Source organism: Gymnoscopelus braueri, assembly GCF_963280865.1.
Source record: "Gymnoscopelus braueri genome assembly, contig: SCAFFOLD_325, whole genome shotgun sequence".
In the NCBI taxonomy this organism is placed as follows: domain Eukaryota; kingdom Metazoa; phylum Chordata; class Actinopteri; order Myctophiformes; family Myctophidae; genus Gymnoscopelus; species Gymnoscopelus braueri.
The window spans coordinates 4,736-25,776 of record NW_027660489.1 but is presented as its reverse complement, the minus strand read 5'-3'; the positions used below and the strand labels follow the sequence as shown (position 1 = coordinate 25,776).

At 41.1% G+C, this 21,041-nt stretch overlaps 1 protein-coding gene across 1 annotated transcript; it reads right to left on the bottom strand.

Annotated features, from left to right (window-relative positions):
- Window positions 1–438: 438 nt before the first annotated feature.
- On the bottom strand, window positions 439–5,064 carry LOC308081517 (uncharacterized protein; the record flags this gene model as incomplete). Its single annotated transcript, XM_080457890.1, has 6 exons — window positions 4,948–5,064; window positions 2,925–3,189; window positions 2,353–2,391; window positions 1,528–1,566; window positions 888–1,017; window positions 439–514 (listed from the first exon to the last, which is right to left on the bottom strand). Exons 1-6 carry the CDS (start codon window positions 4,972–4,974, stop codon window positions 439–441), a joined length of 576 nt encoding a protein of 191 aa, XP_080314016.1. The 5' UTR covers window positions 4,975–5,064.
- Between the last annotated feature and the right edge of the window lie 15,977 nt (window positions 5,065–21,041).

The following is a 21,041-nucleotide window of genomic DNA, read 5'->3' as shown; positions in this document are numbered from 1 at the left end:
GACAACCCCTCTGGAACGTCAGGTCAAAAAGATTAGCTAATTCATGCACGTAGCACGACAGCGTTGCACGTCAAAATAGCCATCCGCGGATATAATGCGTTGTAACCTTGTAGGTTGGCTATTAGTATTTACAGAATAAAAACGCCATTGTGTGAAGAAGTATGACAAGCATTTCACTGAGCATCAACACACACACACACACACACACACACACACACACACACACACACACACACACACACACACACACACACACACACACACACACACACACACACATACACACACACACACACACACACACACACACACACACACACACACACACACATACACACACACACACACACACACACACACACACACACACACACACACACACACACACACACACGCAGCAAAACGAGAGACAGAAAGAAGTGCAGCTGGAAGGTGAGGCTACAAGAGTGAGGTAGATGTTCCATCAACCACCTCCAGACCTTGAGGTTTGTCCACAGAGACTCCATTCATAGACCTGGACAGAAGATAGAAAGATATTAGAGATAAATAAAAGGAGAGAGATATTGTAATGAAATGTATAAGAATTCAACCATTTACAAAAAAAGGGACACTGAGGTAAGTTGACATGAATTCAAACATGAATCATTCTGTACCTGAATGCTCATTTGATTTTCCTATTCGTCTCATCTGTTTAAGAAAGTAGGTAGCTGATATATTGCACTTTTACCTTATACTCTTAGTTGCTTATTTTAGAAGAGAATGCACTTAAGACTTCTGGTGCTAGTAGTTTCCTTCCCTACCTACTGTATGTTGAATGCACTTACTGTAAGTCGCTTTGGATAAAGGTGTCTGCTAAATGACTGTACTGTAATGTAAATGTAATGTACCTGTCCTTGGTGTCAGCTGGATTTGCACGTCTGCAGAATCTGCTGCCAAACTCCAGAATGCTTCGTCTCTTATGAACCAGGACACTGATGATGATGATGATGCTGAGGGCGATGATAAGAAACTCTCCCCCTGAGAGATAGAATGACAGATGAAGAGGAGGGAAGAGAGAAGTGAAAGATGAAGATCAGAGGTTCAGTCATCCATCCACCTTACAGCTACATGATCAGTTTTATAGATCAGTGATTTTTACCACTCAATGATACGATACACAAGTACACACACACACACACACACACACACACACACACACACACACACACACACACACACACACACACACACACACACACACACACACACACACACACACACACACACACACACACACACACGTATACTTTAATGACAAATATTACAAATCTCTTACTTCAAACCTTTTTTCTCAGCAGCATAAGAAGAAAAGGTCAGAAGTCAAATTTCAGCGAACAGAAATGTCTTTAGCTTTGATTTAAAAGAACTATAATAGTGTTAGTAATAGTAGTGGTAATATTAGCATTACTAGTAATAGTAGTAGTAGTATAGACAGTATATAAGCTAGTACTCTAGAATAAAGACATTGTACAATCATTTGTCACCCACCTGTTTCTTCAACATGTCGGTCTGTCTGTACCTCTGGGCCTGAAAAATACAAGAAATCATTTGTGTACAAGAAGCTGGACAAAACACATGTTTATGTTGTTTTACACAATTTATAAAGGTTGTGGTTTTTTGTCCAAACATTTGTGGAACATCTGATATGATCCATGAATGGACAGAGATGTCACCGCGTGGATTGGACATTCTACGTCTTATTACTGTGTCTCAGTCTTGTCTCATAATTCAGTGGTTCTCAAAATGGGGTCCAGGGTTCCTTGATCGGGTTCCAATTGGGCCCTTACAGGTCTGCAACTCTGAGAGTGTACAAATGGAACCAAATGAACCTCTTATGGGTCCATTTGGTTCCATTTCTACACTCTCAGAGTTATGGGGGTCCTTGAAATTACAAATACATTTGAGAACCACTGTCATAATCCTGTCCCAACACTGTTAACACAAACAGTGCAGCTCAATACTTATACTCCATATAAAACAAGCAATTAAATGAGCACCAACTATTAATGTAACAGTACAAATGAATAATTCAAGGACAGATGGACTTTTCTGACCCCATAGGGGGCTTCAAACTACATTTATGTCCGGACAAAAACAAGTAGTACAACCATTACTGTTGTGACGAAAAGAGATCTGAGCCAGAAGGCAAAGCTCTCGATATACCGAGCGATCTTCCTACTCTCACCTATGGTCATGAAGTGTGGGTCATGACCGAAAGAATAAGATTGGGGATACAAGCGGCTGAAATGAGTTTTGCTATAAAAGTACTGCTGGTGATACTGCTGATATACTGATTATATTACTGGTACTCACCAGAGAAACCGGGTTCAAGGAAGGTTGGACATCTGCGGTCTGTAATGATCACCAGGAATAAAGGTCAGTACTTCATTAACCAGCATAATCTATATTATATACTGTATCTGTCTGTACTAAATAGTACAACCATACTGTTACTATTACTACCACTACTACTGCTAAAGATGGTACTGCTATTGTTGCTAATAATGATACTATCTGTACCACTACTATTACTACTAGACCAGTGATTCTCAACCGTTTTCATTTCGACGACACCAGACCAGATAACATTTTTATCTCCGGGCCCCAATCTAAACTGTAAAATCCTCTGTTAATTTAACGGTGACAGACCCGTGAGGGTTCATTTGGTTCCTAACTATCAATCATTTAGCTGGGGACAGATTTTCAACACAAAATACTCGTTAAAGTTTTCAAAAGCAAATACTTGATCTATGTGAGCCACATATCACTCAGATATCACCTAGATAGATAATAAAACACTTATTCTCTGCTAACTGTATCACAGTGTCACAGTGGAATGTCATTTCTGTCCATTTCCTTTGCTGTCACTCAACCTTTAGACTCACCAGCTTTAATGTTGTCAATGATGTGTTCACCCACTGCCTCCATCACCAGCTTCACCTTCTCCGGGATGTCCTTACAGATCACATGGACAGTCTGGTTCAGAATACATGGTAGGCAGCCAGATGAGGAAGGAGGACTGGTGTTGGAACACACCATGACGTCAGATGGCTCTCCTGTCCACAGGGAGCCTGTATCCACCAGGTCATTGTAGATGTGGGTCACATTCACAGAGTGTGGGTCGGTGGTATTGAAGCAACGGAAGTTCATCTGTGTAAGAGAAAGATGAAGATTATACATTTTTGAATGCTTTTGAAGTATACCACAGAACTTATAGCAACTCTATATAGTGTCTGTATTGTCCACGCTTTCTTGTACCAGCTCAGTGGTCTTGTGGTTAGACGTTAGAGAGTGGTTCGATAATTGTTCAACAAGCAACGAACCATGATTTCACTGAGAGTGTAAAATGTTCCATTTGCACACTGTCAGGATAACACTCAGGGTTGTACAGTGTGCAGTTCTTTCATCTGCTCCTGTACTGTCAGTGAACATAATACATGGCATTGCACAACTTCCTGCAACCACGCTGGCTGTGGTACAAACAAAGAGCCTCTCCACCGACAGCACCGATCTGCAGCAACGTCTTGTGACTGATGATGAGTCACCATTAAAGCAGGTCTCTCTGGGGGTTTTCTGGGTACTTGCCCCCCCCCCCCCCCCAACAAAAAGAGGGCCATATAATACAACCTTTTATTTATATTTAACTTGATGATAATAATGGTTTTGGAATTGCTTGTGGTTATGACAAGGCATGAGGCTGTGGGGGTGTTTAAAATATTAAATAGTTTGATTAGCTATACTTTGATTCTGTGAAAAGGTGACAGTTTGCCTTTTACTGCTGGGAGGTTTAGGCATTAAATGCAGCTAGTACAAGCTTAGTAAAAATGAGTTTTAAAAAGACACACACACACACGCTCACGCACACGCGCACACACACACACACACACACACACACACACACACACACACACACACACACACACACACACACACACACACACACACACACACACACACACACACACACACACACACACACACACACACACACACACACACGTGCATGATGACGTGCATGATATGATGCAACCGCCATACAATATATATGTCCACCCGTATTCTGTATTCATAACGGTTGAGAGGAGTCTGGCTGCTACATTATTTTGTGTGGTGTGCCCAGCCCACGCACACGGTGTCGTCGGTGTGCGTAATTGTTGTTCCCACGTGTTACAGTAGAAGTACATACTAATACACGGAACCTCTCCCTCCGCTGTATAGCTCCGAGATGAGGTTCCACAGCGTAGGGTGCTTTTTGTATACAATGTAAAAGGGTAAAGGTAATTACACACCGGCGATTATGGGGTAAGAATCCCATTAGGGGTAAGAAATAGAATCCAAAATATTGGCCACCGTTCGCCGGTGTCGCACTCTGCCGGCTCACTACGAAGCGGGACCTCATCTCTATCTACGCTGCTATAGTGGAGGGCGTCAGGCTGAGGTTCCAGACGGAGATAATAATATTACACGCGACCGGTGCGAGAAATGACAATAGCGCACACGGCGCACGCATAGGCCTACATACACACTTCTGCCTGTGGTGTAAAACTAACAACAGTAGCCTACTGTACTTAAGTACAGTTTTTTGGTATTTTTTACTTTCCCGGAGTATTTCCAATTGTCAGCACTTTCTACTCCAGTGACTCCACTACATCTCAGAGGAAAACATGATACTTTTACTCCACTACCATTATTTGAAAACTTTAGGTACAAAATATGAGTAGCCTACTTTTCCCACCACTGTAGCACAGTGTAGGCTCCTACAGGCATGCAGCACAACATGATGGCCACATTATTAGTAATCTAGCTTTGTATTATTCATAATAGACTCACTCAACTCTCGGCGTCCATTACCGGAGCACAATAAACAAAACACACACTAATGTATGAAAGTGAATAGTTAGTACGCACCGTGACTTCCTCCTCCTTCATCCTCATGTCCTCATGGAACCGAACGACCGAATGTCTGAACTCTGAACTGAAGACGGAGGAACAGCAGAGGGCTCTCTGTATTGTTTAGAGACAGCCCTCTCTCTCTCTCTCTCTCTCTCTCTCTCTCTCTCTCTCTCTCTCTCTCTCTCTCTCTCTCTCTCTGTCAGTTATTTATGAATGAATCAAAGATGTGCTGTACGCTACTTCCTCTTCACTTGCAGCATTTCACAACATGTCATCATGCACTTGTTGACTTGGCAAGGCGCTGACATCCATTCTTACTTTCTTCCCCACTTCACCCCAACACCCATCATCCCATCTCCCAAAAGTCTTTAAAAAATGTCTACAATGAATTCAATTTAATTCAACAAGCCGATATTAAGCCACAAACATGAAGAAATAGGATGCAAAGCACATCAGCTGCTTGTTCGTGTAACAGACATCTTCTTTTGTGCCATGGACCCCCAGTAGAGAAGATTTATGTGAAAGAAATTAAGGCAAAATTATAAAATTATATGGAATATTCCATTCCAGTCTGACCCGAATGCATTTTCATTCGGGTTAGGAGGGGTGGTATAGACCGTTTGAATCGGTATATACCAATCGGAATTGACCATGTAAACACTTTATTCCAAACACTCCTCTCTGTTTGGAATACATGCATTACTTTGCGCATGTCCGTGCTTAGTAGTGCTGTCAGAATTGTCCAAAAATGACCTATCAAATCTCTAATTCGGCCACGGTCGCTCCTGCGGGATAAAATGAATGATTCTATTCTATAAAGTCATTTAATAAGCCTGCAATGGTTAAGCCCAGACTTGTCCAGGAGAACGGACGCTCCGAGGATTGCTGGCCTAGTAGGCGGGTGCAAATATGGTTTGACCCCCCAAAAATTGGAACAAAAGGTTTCTCAATGGTTTATTGCAGTATCAGGTGTACTTAATAACATATCAAAAGTCTACCGAAATCTGATCATTAGAAATGTCAAATTTCCAAAATGGCCACCACCAGTTCCTTAAAAGACCATTACTCCTTCATTATTTGCCCTACACAAGTAATTATGGTGCCTAACCCCATGTTTTGGTGATCTAGGATTCCAATTAGCATATATACATTATAGTCAAGTGATTATAAGTACAATTAAATATTGAAGCAATTGGTTATAAGCATATTTAACAATGTAATTGGACATTTCTCCCTTTTCTACACGCCATAATGCCCAGGATTGGCGAATTCATCACCTATACATGTAATTCACATTCTGTTGAAGCTTTCAAAATTTCTTTGGATACCAATAAGGAATAAATTCATTATTACTGGGTGGTACTGTGACATTTGTAAAAACATGGCTGCCAAGTGATAGACTAGGAATATTACACAAATCTTGGAAGAAATTCCTTACCGAGAAATGTCTTCACCAATTTGTTTGTAAAGGTGTCTGGTTCCCAAACTGGGGGTCCCCCAAATGATTTTGGGGGGTCCCCAGATGGTTAGCTTAATGTGCAACATTGTTTTCTCACTCGACAGTAAACAAACCAACATACAGTATAAGTGTATACAGGGTATCTGCACATTTCTAAAGTTACAATTTAATTACTCTTAAGACTATATTATCTATGTATATATTATCTCAAATATTAGGTAAGAAAGAGGCAAACATTGCCGATGTACAAGCTCACAACGCTACACTCAGTAGGAAAAAAATGGCCACTTGTGGGCCTAGAGAGGGTGTGTGCAAGTCAGTACAGAGCTATCACAACATGTATCTAGTGTCTTCTACTGGGTGTCTAGGCAGGGGTGGTGGAGTGTGGCGTGGATAAGGTTCAGATTTGCTTGTCACAGACATCTCCTTATTCCTGTGAGTAGTTGTGTGAGGTTTTAGTGCAAAATTAATTTCACATGTCTTTGTTTTGTGATTGGTACTGCTGGCAATAATCTTGAACCTTGATATTTTTTTCTGGATAATTGTAACAGCAAGAAGGTACGTATAGGGGACAGCCCATGACGCCCTGGGCTCCAGTCTCCCCATAGAATCCCAATCTAACCGACCTCCACGCCCATAAGGGGCTGTGTCCTTGCTGCCAACAAACAAGCATCGCTTTCGGCATACACCAATTTTTTGTTCTGGAGCTGTTCTGGAGAGGGGAGAGGACACTCTGAGCCATAACGATAAGTCACTGGGGGCCCCTGGGAATATTAATGGTCAGCCACCACCAACTCTCCTGTGAGCCAGTCCGACATAGACACCCTTGTCTGCCTGACACACAGTCATGTGGAGGTCTTACAACCACCACTATGGGGGGGGGGGGGGTGACCCTCCTCACTACCTATGCCCACTCACAAGCACCAATCTCGGGCATAGGAGCCAGACCCGCCAGGAGGTCCATTTGGGACCAGCATACATAGGGACATGACTGTCTGCCTGACACAGTCTTGCAACATGTGGAGGTCTTACAACCACCACCACTGACTACCTATGCTAACTCAAGAGTGCCTATCTTGGGAGTGCCTATCTTGGGAGTGCCTATCTCGGGAGCCAGCGTGGAGGTCCACTTGGGACCAGTGGGACTATCCAGTGAGCCAGGCGACATAGGGACACTCCTCTCAGCCAGCTAAATTCCAATACCTTAATTTCTGCCTCCTCCTCACTCCGTCCTCCAGCGTGTAGTGACAAAGAAATTGTTTGCATCCCAAATGCTAATTTGCTTTTGGAGGAGCTGAGAACGAGGAGAGCGCAGGCTCCCTAAGCCACTTGGAATGAGATCTGGCAAAGAAGTTTATCTTTCATGTATCGTTTGCAGAACTGTCTTCGTTGAGATGGCGTATCATTTCTGTTGGAGGTTTTGCACGTCGGACATGGGGGAGATCAGAAGCTCAGGGTCTCCTTGGCTCCTAACTTTGCTCTTCTGTGCTCCAACTGCCCAGGGAGCAATCCAGTAACCCCCATACTCCCCTCTACCCACCTGAGGGGAACCCTAGGCCCACTAAACTCTAGACCAGACCCACCCCGCATACCCCCCTCTGTCTAGTCACCCAGTTCTGACAGCTCTACACTAACCTCCATAACCACCCCATCCCTCTTTGCACACTCACACTGATTGCCTTCCTAATGTGTTAAAAAGTTCTATAAACATCTATTCAATGTTTTTCAAAATCGTGTGTCTACAAGATGACACTGCGCTTGTCCACAAGAAAAATAAATATTCTTGTGTATGTAGGGGAGGAGTTATGAAGTTCCTGTGGGGTGCTTAAGGGGAGGGGTGCAGAGAGATTGGTTCAAAATGCAAGAAATTGTTTTTGAGTGGGGTGTATAGTCAAAGATGAATTTGGTTTGGGCAATATTGAAAACAATACTATATTGCAACTGATAATATTCTCTGCCACCACCTTCTGCAAATGGTGACTATTAGTTGTGTTGTGTTTTGAGGATATCTTAAAGCCTTGTTCCAGTAAAAAAATAATATAAGTTGTTGGACATTTATTATATAATTAGTTAAGTTAACTTGAGACGACCATTTCAGAGGGTGTTAATAGAGTCTCAAACAAAATATAGGATTTCACAATTATCTAATTGTATCTCTGCAATTTGGACAAGTCCAATGGATTCCCAGGCCCCCAAAACATGGGGTTAGACACAAAAAGTACTTTTTGGCCATCTTGGACGCCATCTTGAAAATAACACCTTAAAAGTGGTCAAACTTTGGTAGACTTTTAGTATGTTATTCAGGACACCACATACTACAAAAAACTGTTGAGAAACCTTTTGTTCCAATTTTTTGGGGGTAAGGTGCTTTTTTTTTCATATATGCACCCGCCTATAGGCTACACTTATATGGATCTTTTTCTAAACGGGTATTTTAGTCCTCAGTTTTTAAAAATAATCCCTGGCCACATGACAAAGATTTTTTTTTTTTAATCCCTGTCCACACGTAAACGCAGAAACTCATTGATCAGCTGCAAGTTTCAATTTTAAATCAGATTTTACATTTATTTTATATATGAGGGGCCAAATACGTATACATTTTTAATCACATGTTAAGGCCCAATACTGCAATAGCTGCATTGTTTTAATAGCATACGTGAACAAAAATAAATGAAAACAAAATTATTAGGGCGCAGCTGCAGCGAAAACAGATGAGTTTTACTTAATCAATTCATTACATGGGCAGTCGGAACGGTCGTCCCAAAACACTACGCCCCACGCATGTTTTGAGCGGGCCATCCACGGCCGCTCCATGGTCGCTGGATTTTGATCCGGGGCGATTGTGTTTTAGGGCGACAGACCCCGCATTCAACCCGTGTGCGCACCGCGCGCTACTCGGCGCAGAAAGAGGGTTTTCGTCACAGTGAATGAGTTATGAGCATGTTTCAAAGCTTTTTCATAATAACAAGAAAAACGTGACACTCGGTATAATGAGTAGCTTATACTTTCTACTTAAGTATATTTTGATGCCAATACTTTTGTACTTTTGCCATAAATGAGCGTGCCTTGTTTCATAGACTCTCTCTCGCCATTTATTATTATAATGACCATGAGCGGTCCGGTGTTTATGTATTATTATTTATTATTATAATGACCATTGGCGAATGCGCGATGACGTCATCGTACCTACATGAGAAATGTGACAAATAGTATAGGCTAGCCTACGTTTTACCGTGTCTGGTACCAATACAAAAAAAGGAAACTGGTCTGAACTTGTAGATCTGCTACTTTTGCATTAAAACGGCGATAACAACAAAGGAACACAGGCTTGTACCGCATACAACGCTGCCTGGCCAGGAGTCGGTGCGATGCTTACCGGCCTGTCTACGACCTACAGATCTCCGCCGCGGAGGCACAAGGGGGCTATTGCCTCCTCCTGCATGCCCACCAGGGGAAGCTCTGCTCCGGGTAGTGGCCCCTGGTCCATGCCCGGGCGTAGGCGGGAACCACTTTGCGCATGTCAAAAGTTATATTCCGAATGAATGCTTTGGTCATGTAAACGAGGAATACTTTTATTCAGGTCCCATGTAAACAGATGAGTGGAACAGATTCCTCTATTCGGAATGAGTTCATTCGGAATGAATTCATTCTGAATGAATACATGATGGTCCATGTACCCGCAGCCAATGTGAATTATATTCACACATTCATCCATTCACACACAGAGGGCAGAGGAAACCATGCAAGCCATGGAGCAGGAGCAGTTAGAGGATCTGTGTCTTGCTCAGTGTCTTACTTGCTTCAACACTAACCCAGGGGGAGCCGGGGTCGGGGATCAAACACGGAACCTTCCGTGTCCCAAGCGGCCGCTCTACCACTTGAGTCACTGCCGGCCCACACACTGACACACACACGTTTCCTTTCGCAAGTCCTTTGAATTACACACACAAACATAACCTCACATAACCTCACAGTGATATCCTCAGTCATTCAGTCTTTCTTCAAAGCCACAGGAAACTCTCTCCACCAACCACTTTCTACCAGACTACACGCTTCCCATCTTCCTTACTCCCTCCCTCCCTACTTCCCCTCTTCCTGCTTGAGGTAAAGGTATCCCTCTCTACCTCTAAATGAATGTCCTGGAACACAACAACTTGCACTGGCTTCTAGAGGAAGCTGTCATTAACTGGAGTGTCATTTTGACATACTTTGTTGTGGGTTGCTGTGTCAAGACCAGCACGTAAAGCCATGACAAAGTGGGACACGCACCATTTTAAGAAGCAAACAAAGGACGTGAGTGGAGATAGTGTGAGTGTTAGGTGCATTTAACCCCCCAAAAAAGGGGCAAATCTAAACAAATAACTAAAGCTCCAACATAACCAAACCAGAGCAGGGACAGATGAAAGAGAGAGAGAGAAAGAGAGAGGGAGAGAGAGAGAGGGAGAGAAAAAAATGAGTGCGTGTGTGTACATACGCGAGCATGTATGGTATGTGCGTGTGCGTGTGTGTGTGTGTGTGTGTGTGTGTGTGTGTGTGTGTGTGTGTGTGTGTGTGTGTGTGTGTGTGCGTGTGCGTGTGTGTGTGTGTGTGTGTGCACTACTGATGTGGCTCATTTCAACCTAATTGTATATGTTATCATTAGTTCAATACATCTGTTTATCTCTGATTACATGTGGTCTCCCTTGTGTGTCTTTACACTTCTCAAAGGACCAGTGCCAGACCCAACTGCATGTGTTATTCTCTCTGAAGATAACTATCATCTGCTCTATGCAAAAGATGTGACTAAACAATGACACGCATGTCTTTAGATGTGAGGTGTCAGGTTTCAAAATCTTTTCAAAGTATTCTATCTACTAACTAGTGTTCAGTAGATGTGATAGTGAGTGTCATATTTAGCCATAGTACTATACAATATTTTTTAAGTCTTCTATATAGTGTATGACCCAATAACATTAACATTAAGATAACATCTCACACCCATTCATCATTCATGAAAACACTGACGGTGCGATTAGGCACCGAGTGGCACGCTTAATGCTTGCCACTTGTTAGCATGTCACACTTGAGATAGAAGTGGACTACTATATGAACACAGTATTGATAACAATGTTTTAAACAAACTAGTTGTATGAGTGAAATGAATCAAGATTGAGTAACAACATGGCATGATAGCCTATACTGTATCTCTTGACTAAAATGATCGTTTAGACAAGCTGTTAAAGACTCACACCAAGTCTCTCTTTCTCCTCCCAGGCTGTCAACACTCCTGCCAGGGTTGCTGTCAGCAGTCGCCCCGGGCAGGAGGGCTGACAATGAGGAGCAGTGTATGACTGTGTAAGCTCACTATGACTGACAGTCCTTTGGAGAGGAGGAGGCCTATGTCTATGTGTGCTGATCACTTTGGCCCACTTACATTGTCATGGGAATACCTGGTACTTTCCAGTTTTTTTCTACGTCTAGGAGATATAAAGACAAGATAAAACATCAACGTGAACAACATGAAAGAGTTTCTCAAGACTAGGGCAGTTTACTGTCGCAGGCCTTAAGCAGTCTGTCTGTTAACACTGAACACTTCTATATAATCTCTCGTTGGGAATTGGGAAACAAAACATTTTCCACTGCAATTCTGAAAATGCCATTAAAAGCGTCTGGCGTGATACCTTTCCACACGTATGTGTACGAGAATGTAAAGAAGTGTTTTAGATAATTGTAAGTACCAATCCCTGTTCGTTGATGTGTTTGATTCTGCATGAGACCAATGACCACAATTAATAATCAATAAGGTTTTATTTGTCTCTCACTCACACAGGTAGAAGCAGCAAAATGTTGGAAGGAGGGTAGTATAATATACACAAGAAAATGGGGTTTTAAAGAAAAACGTACACTCAAGACCCACTCTTTAAGCCCCCTTTAAAAGGAACTTTAGCAGCAAATAACGTTGAGAGGCAGCAGTAAGGAATGTGCAATAAGGAGTGAGTCTTTTGTGTTTATCCTTGACTAACTTTCTTCTTCCTGAGTTTTCTTTTAAGGAAACGTCAAATAAATCTAATCAAATCAACTTTTCTAAAATAGAGGTAGAGTGTTTAAACTTTAGGCTAAAGCTGTTGAAGGTTGAAGGTTGATCGATCATAAACCCTCACACTTGTGAGATAATCCTGATTTCATGCTGGTTTTGAAGTGGGTGTCAAATGAACCCATGAATGAAGCTTATCGTGGTTAACTGGCCGAGATACTCACCACGGGTGACTTATTGTGGTTTACTGAATGAGATAAGATGTGAGGTTTATGGTCTAAATGCTCTCTATCAGATAAAACTACTCACTTCTACAAAGCTGTGGTGTTCCTGTGTTAACTGGAAGCTAAGAGTTGTTCCTATTGTACATGGTACACATTAATAAACAAATTTAAGTGCAATAATCTATGAATAATGTAGAATTCATAGCACCATCATGTATTTTCTTATTGACTATAGTCTTGCCTCTATAAAAACGGTTTAAAATGTTGTTTTCTTGCTGTTCTTCAAACAGTGAGAGAGAACGTTCCTTAATGTAAACAAAAAAGCAAAACAAACTTTTAACTTAGAAACAAAAAAAAAATAGAATTTAGCGTAGGACAGTAGCACATTTAGAAACCAAGAGAAGCAAAACAATATATGTAAACCCAGCCAAACAAAAATGTACACTTATAGTTTGATTTAAACATAAATACAGTAAATAAGGAATCATGTAAGAAGCTGGGAAAAAAAGTCAAAATGTTTAAAAACAATGTGAAATTCAACCACACATATCATCCAATGACACACCTACAGTACAAAGAGGTGTTTCTATGGTCATGTGACATAACCACTTAAACCCTGAGCCTATATGGTTGACGGTCTTCATCAAGGAGAACTTGATGAAGCCCTGCATGGGCGAAACGTTGTTTGGTTAAAATAATAAATACAAAAAAGACGGGAGAGCAGCCTATCGTGTGCGGACATTCCTTTTTTTCTTCACTTAATTATTTTTGGGTCCAGCACCGTGTTTACAGATACTGTGGGGATGTGCATATCCTACCCCTTTCTTCATTTTAGATTTCAGCCATATTTTATACCTTGGCTATTCAAAAATAGCAGATACAAGCTCAGGGATGATCTTGTAGATGTGCTATTTTTGAGAAATTGTGAAAAACAAATCTAATCTTTGAATCAAACATTTTAACTCAAATCTTTGCTTCTGGGGGTCCCTTGAACAAACTATCTTGAGATGATGGGGGTCCGCGGCCAAATACATATCATTTTGGGGGTCCTTGACATGAAAAGGTTTGAGCACCACTGATAGCAACATAAGTTTTTCAGAAAACTGTTAGGATTTAGAAGACATGTTTTAGAATCATCCTCAGGTATTAGCCTCAGGCATTAAGTAGCTCACTTTGTTATATAGTGTCTTTATTAGAAGGATAATCCCTTGAGATGTGTCATCTCATTTTAGAGGGGGTCCTTATAACAGAAATACAGAGAATACAATAGACAAAACAATACAACGAATACATCATGCATACTGTACATAAACAGGACAAAACAAACTTGACAAACAAAACAGAACAAAACCATAAGACATAAGCTCTCTTGAAACTGGCCGCTCCCACCCCGCCTGAATACCCACAAAATAACAGACTTCATGCATTAATGATGTAAACATGTAAGGCTACGATAGCAAAAACAGGAGTAGCAGCTACAGACTTTGCATACATGCACAATTGCACATGCAGTAACATGCAATGACATGCCCATGTAGATACACATAATACAAACATGCACATGCAATATAGAACTCATAATTCACAGGGCAGATTGTAAGAGACAGAAAAAGAATCAGAACCCAATTAGAAGCAAGAGCAGGTTAATTGCAGATGAGTGAGAATGGATGCTTTAAAAATATTAAGGGAGTTAATAGATCTAAGGGAACTGGGGAGATCGTTCCAGTCGGATGGGGCTTTATATTTAAAAGCACGTCGACCAACTTCTTTATTGATTCTGGTGGGGATGATGAAGTAAGGGTACTCTGTATTTCTTAGGCTGTATGGTGAGCTGAAAGGACGTAGATATTGTTTTAAATAGTGAGGATAGTTAAAGTGTATGCATTTAAAAACAAATAGCAGCCAGTGAGAGTGTCTTCTAAGTGTGGGTGTTAACCAGTTAAGCGACTCGTACATGATACAATGGTGGGTTCTATAGGGACACCTCAAGATAAATCTACAAAGACTGTTGTAAATTACATTAAGTGGGTAGAGGTTTGTATCTGAGGTATTCTGATATATGATATCTACATAGTCTAATATTGGTAATAATAGCTGTGAAATTACTCTTTTTCTTGTCTGAAGGGTGAAACAGTCAATGGACCGGTATAATGTTTTCAGGCTGAAGTTTATTTTCTGTACCACTGAGTTTATGTGTGTCTTAAAAGAGAGTTGAGAATCGAGCCAGAGGCCAAGATATTTAAACTCATCAACTGTTAATACATAGGGTACAGTGGGAAGCAGTCTGCACACTTGCATTTGTACATATGATATTTTTGCAGAGTGTGTGAGGCTGTAGTCAGTGTTAGTGGACGTGACTCACACCTCTAGAAAAACAGGAAGGAAGTTTGAGGCCATAATATGGTTGATGGAATGCACCCAAAATCTCAGAGTCAAGTCTCTCACCTTTGGTGGGTCTTGCTGAACAGTTAGCTATAAAAACAAGACATTGATAAAGGGTTATTGTTGAGGGACGTTGATAAAGTTATTGTCGAGTGACAACAAAAAACAAACAATGACAATATTTGATATTTGAATAACTGGTTCTGAGAGTTACTAGAAAGTGCAAAATCAATCATTTGAAACCACAACGCATCAAACTGAAAGAGGGAAATGAAAGCTTTATTTATGAATGAACGTCACTGGAAGTATATCACCTCACCTCTCATCTTATATAAGATCTGGAACTGGAAGAGAGAGATATTTCATAATTAGTATACAAGTACATACAGTATCGTGTGTGTGTGTGTGTGTGTGTGTGTGTGTGTGTGTGTGTGTGTGTGTGTGTGTGTGTGTGTGTGTGTGTGTGTGTGTGTGTGTGTGTGTGTGTGTGTGTGTGTGTGTGTGTGTGTGTGTGCAGTGTATGAGTGTACATGTATACAGTACTATATGTTGACTCAACAATAACAATCTAAACCACTGGGTTGATATTTACTGTATCAGATCAGATCTTAAGTCTTAACAGTCTCAGAGCTTTTCTGTTCATTCTTCTCATGACATTTAGTTACATATTTTAGTTCTAAGAATTTAGCGTGATCTGCCAGTCTGTCACCACAGACCACAGCTACACCAATCACATGACACCTGATCCAACACACTTCTCAAAAACGTGAGAGAGAGTGTGTTTGTGTGTGTGTGTTTGTGTGTGTGTGTGTGTGTGTGTGTGTGTGTGTGTGTGTGTGTGTGTGTGTGTGTGTGTGTGTGTGTGTGTGTGTGTGTGTGTGTTTGTGGCGTGCGTGCGTGCGTGCGTGCGTGCGTGCGTGCGTGCGTGCGTGCGTGCGTGCGTGCGTGCGTGCGTGCGTGCGTGCGTGCGTGCTTATGCATGTGTGTGTGCGTGCATGCTGTGATATGGTGTGTGTGTGTGTGTGTGCGTGCGTGCGTGCGTGCGTGCGTGCGTGCGTGCGTGCGTGCGTGCGTGTGTGTGTGCGGCACTTTCAGTCCTACAGAGAACAGCTCTCTCTTTTTACCCACATGAAGTGTCTCATCTGTTTATGAAAGTAGTTAGCTGATATATTGCACTTTTACTTTAGCGCTAGGTATACTCTTAGTTGCTTGTTTTAGAAGAGAATGCACTTAATACTTCTGGTTATTAGTAGTTTCGTTCCCTACCTATGTTGAATGCACTTGTTGTAAGTCGCTTTGGATGAAAGCGTCTGCTAAATGACCGTAATGTAATGTAAATGTAATGAAGTGGTTGATCATCCTGCTTAGACTGAATAAATGTTTTAACTCCAAAGGGCCGTTAGCACTGAACACTATAACTATATTGTTCACCATTGAATTGGTTTTAGTTGTGAAGTGAACTCTGCCATCCACTTGACTTAGAAATTAAACTTTTTTAAACTATATTTTGTAGTCGGGCAAATGTACAGTGACAAATACCACAAAGGACTCAAAGACCCAGAAAATGTAGATGACGACGGAGCAGGCCAGCACGTCTTGAGCCACAACACCTTCAACACAGTGACAGAGCAGCAGAGGAACAGATAAAATGGTCACTCACGTTTCCATCTTCCCAGGTTGTGTCACAGCTATGGTAGGGAGGAGGCTGGGGCAGCTGGTAGGAGGCTGAACCGTCAGGGTGAACAGAGGTCACACATGAAACGCTGCTTCTGGCCTGACCTGATGTTACTGTAGACACCAACTCACCTGAAAACAGACAGATTCACATGTAAAAAATGATGAAAATGATTAAATGAAATAAAAAAAACATTATTATATGTTATATATAAGACATGAAGCTGAAAACTGAATTTCCTCCACAGGATCAAATAGGATAGCAGTGAAAGTCCAGTTGTCCAGTGAGCAAAAGCACCAGAGTCAAGAGTGTGAAAGTGACTCATTCCTGTTGTTTATGTAACTCAAGCATATTGTGAGGAGTAAGCAATGTAATAATCTGTGTGGTTTCCTCCTCACTGATTAAATCAAGTATGTTATCTTCTGTTGTCAAACAAACTGGTGTGTGTTGTGAGTTAGACATTAACTGTCCAACTCCTTACACACACTAAATTGTGTGTGTTGGGGGGACATTTTCTTTCCCCCCTAGAGTTAGTTATTTGCCATTATTTGTAATTAAATGCAATTTGCACTACCCTCATCTTCATCTCTCTGAATGGGTTGCCTAACCATAACCCACATCTTAACATCCTAACCATGCATTTATGGGCCCTTTAGGACAGAATAGATTTCTGGCAGGAACATAAACATGTAAACCTCCATGTTCTACAAGCACGTAGCGGTGTAATATACAGAGTAAGTTCTTCTGGGAACGCTAGACCAGTGCTTTCCAAACTTTTTAGCTCGAGACCCAAAAGATAAATTTGATGTGTTCCCAGGACCCAAACTAGTGAAAATAGCAGATCTACAAGCTCAAAACGCATCACGATGCGACAGCTTGTAGATCTGCTATTTTTTTTACCGTAGGTAATTTCTTAGATTTTTTTAAATTCATTTGAATTTGTCTTAAATTCAATCTTTTGAAATGACAAGAATTAATTATTAGCTAAATGTAGGAAACAAAAATATTCATTTGCCATAAAAATTGGTCCGCGAACCGCGACCCATTTTGTTCGGGAAACCGATAGACAAGTTCAAATAAAATACAAACTCGCCATTTATTCTCATATTGCTTTTTCTTTTTAAATTAAATGTAATTTCCTTGCAGTTGCCACTCTGGAATCCAATTCAAACATCACAAATACACTTGCTCCCTAGAAAAGAAGTGCGTTTTGGAAATCCCCAGCTTAGCCTAGCCCTGATACAGCCCTGATGAACTTCAACCTGGTGTTTGCACTTTCTCCATTTCAGCCCGTACATCTACATAAACGTTCAAATTCCAAATATAAAGTTCTTACCCCATGGCCACAAATGTTACAATTATGTTCGGGCCCTCAGAAGTAACGGTATTTTCCGTAGTGTTCAATAAAAAGCATTTTAATCCGATCAGTGGCCATTTTCCCCGTATTTTCTCTAAAGCATATGCTTTCAACTGCGTGACCCTATCGGTTGGGAGATGTACTGCACTGTGATAACTTATCTGTTACAAGTAAAAGTCCAGAATTAAAGATTTACTTGAGTAAAAGTACAAAAGTATTGGTATCAAAATGTATTTAAAGTACCAAAAGTAAAAGTAGGCTACTTATTATGCAGAATGTCCCATTTCAAGTTTTCAAATGTATCCAAATCTGTATACAAAATCGAGACGCATTGTGAGCTTGTAGATCTGCTATTTTCAAATGGCCATGTATAAAGGGCTGAAGTGGTTAATGCATGTGTTGTAATATAATCTAAAATCTACAAAGTAACTAGTAGGCCTAACTAAATTAAGTTTTCAAATAAATGTAGTGGAGTAAAAGTACAATATTTGGATCCGAGATGTAGTGGTGGAGTAGAAGTAAAAGTATTGGAAGTTGGAAATACTCAAGTAAAGTACAAAGACCTCAAAATTGTACTTAAGTACAGTACTTAAGTAAATGTGATTAGTTACTTTCCACCACTGGTCATAGTTAGTCCCTTTGCCAAAAAACAAAACACCTTGTAACACAGAATAGAACCAAGTTCTTTCTTTACATCCAGTCTGTTTGGCAGTGGTGGAAGAAGCACTCAGATATTTTCCTTAAAAGTAGAAGTAGCAATACCACAATATACAAATACTCTGTTACAAGTAAAAGGCCTGTGTTCAAAATGTTACTTGATACTTGATACTTTTACTTAAGTAAAACATTTGAGTACTTTTCCCACCACTGCTTATAGACAGCTAGGGCAGAACTCTGGCTGACTTGTGCTTAACTCACAGGCTTTCAGGAGGTCCTGTGACAACACTTGGCTTCAACAGTGTGTCAGAGTCGGGAGATGAGTGTTCAGTGTTGTGTTTGTGCTGCATAGTCATGCGTGTGACATGATGCATGTCCTCTCTCTCTGTGTGTGTGCGTGTGTGCGTGTGTGCGTGTGTGCGTGTGTGTGTGTGTGTGTGTGTGTGTGTGTGTGTGTGTGTGTGTGTGTGTGTGTGTGTGTGTGTGTGTGTCTCCACTGTAGAATGCTTATCCATGGCTGTGTCTGGGTGATGTCATTGCACGTTTAAAGTCTCATTCCATTTTTATTTGTCTTCTATGTTTGTGATTGTGTCAAAGAAAAACAAGTCCCATTCCTTTGCAAACTTCCTAAATGTTTAACAGTCAAACTGGAACCCACAGTGTGTAATCACTGTGAATGCTCGCCCCAGAACACACTGGCCCCCATTTTATTTCACGGAACGCTCGCCCCCAGTGGCAGAACACTCCCCAGTGGCAGGACCCCTCGGCCCGCTTGGTGAGAACAGACTACAGCCCCTTATATTAAGTCAGGAAGTAGTTAGCACCCCCCGCTGGATATGACCCGGGGCGAGTTGAGGCAAGCGTTCTTGTATTCCTTTGTACCTCAGTACATTGCTACTAGTGTTGATTATGGCTTGTTTATCATTGTACATTATTGTATGTCTTTAAATGTCTTAATGAATTGAATACACAGGACCACAATCCTTTTAACAATCATTGTAAACCGTACCTCTGTACAAATTGCAAAATGTTAATAACATATTCAACCAATCAAAATACAGTGGTTTCTGCTGAGAAGTGTGGAAGCAACTCTATTTCCCATAAATCTGCCTGCTTGGTGACATATAAAGATAGTCAGCTTGATTTCTGTTCAATGTCTTCTTGTGCCCTCTGCTGGTTGAAACATGCGCAAACAGCTACCCATTGGGTTAAGGGTTCTCAAACGTTTTCATACCAGGATCCCATTTTTGGTGGCAATGTTTTTGCAACCCCACCTTGTTTTAATGAGCAATTTCAATGTTGAAATGAAGCCTATCCAAAAAAATAAGCATTCATGGACTTGAAAGTGTTTCTGTACACAGTTGTACTTATCTATTGCCAGAAACGTAATAATAATAAAAAAAAGAGACAGAAAATGCATTCAAATGTTATTGTTTTTTAAAACAAATACTTATTTGGGAAAGATACATTTTTATTGTTTCAGTTGTCGATGTTCGACCCCACCAGTCACCTTCCCGCGACCCCAAGTGGGTGGTGTGAGCTTGTAGATCTGCTATTTTCAAAATATTTTTACACTTTCAGTTTTATACAGTTGAAAACTTGTGAAATATGGGAAATTCTGCATAATGAGTACTTTCTACTTTTGGTACTGTAAGTACATTTTGATACCAATACTGTATTTTCAGATACAGAGTATTTTTACATTGCAGTATTGATACTTTTACAAAATGTGAGTACTTTTTTCCACCACTGATAGTGGCACAGCTGCGCCCAGGTGGGTCTGGGGGGTCAGTGATATTATTGGTGTCACAGCATTCCACCTGGTGGGACGGTGATATTGATGATGTCACAGTCACGGTCTGAGTCAGGGCAGAATGTAGGACCCAAGTACAGGACAGACAGAGGCTGAACCGGTCGGTTTAAAGGGTTTATTAACTCAAAAGGTGAGAATACAGACTAGAAGGAACTGAAACCAAGACATACTACAGTACATGTAACATTAGGCAAAGATACAGGGCAAACACAGGGTTAAATAGACAGGGAAATAATAAAACACAGGAGAACTCAACAGACAATCAACACTGGGATAGGCTGGGGGACTAAGAGGACACAGGAGGAGAACATGACTAATCATACGGGAGGTGAGACACGCCAAGGTAACAGTAACTAAGCAGAACAGGAAACAATACTACAAAATAAAGGAACACAAAAGCAGGGCAAAGGCAACAGCAGAGTAACAGAACACAATAGGAACGATACAACAGAATAGTCCTGATAAGTCCATGACCTTATAAGGGCAGAAAAGGTCCAAGGGCTGAGAAATACACTCAAAGTACAAGGCC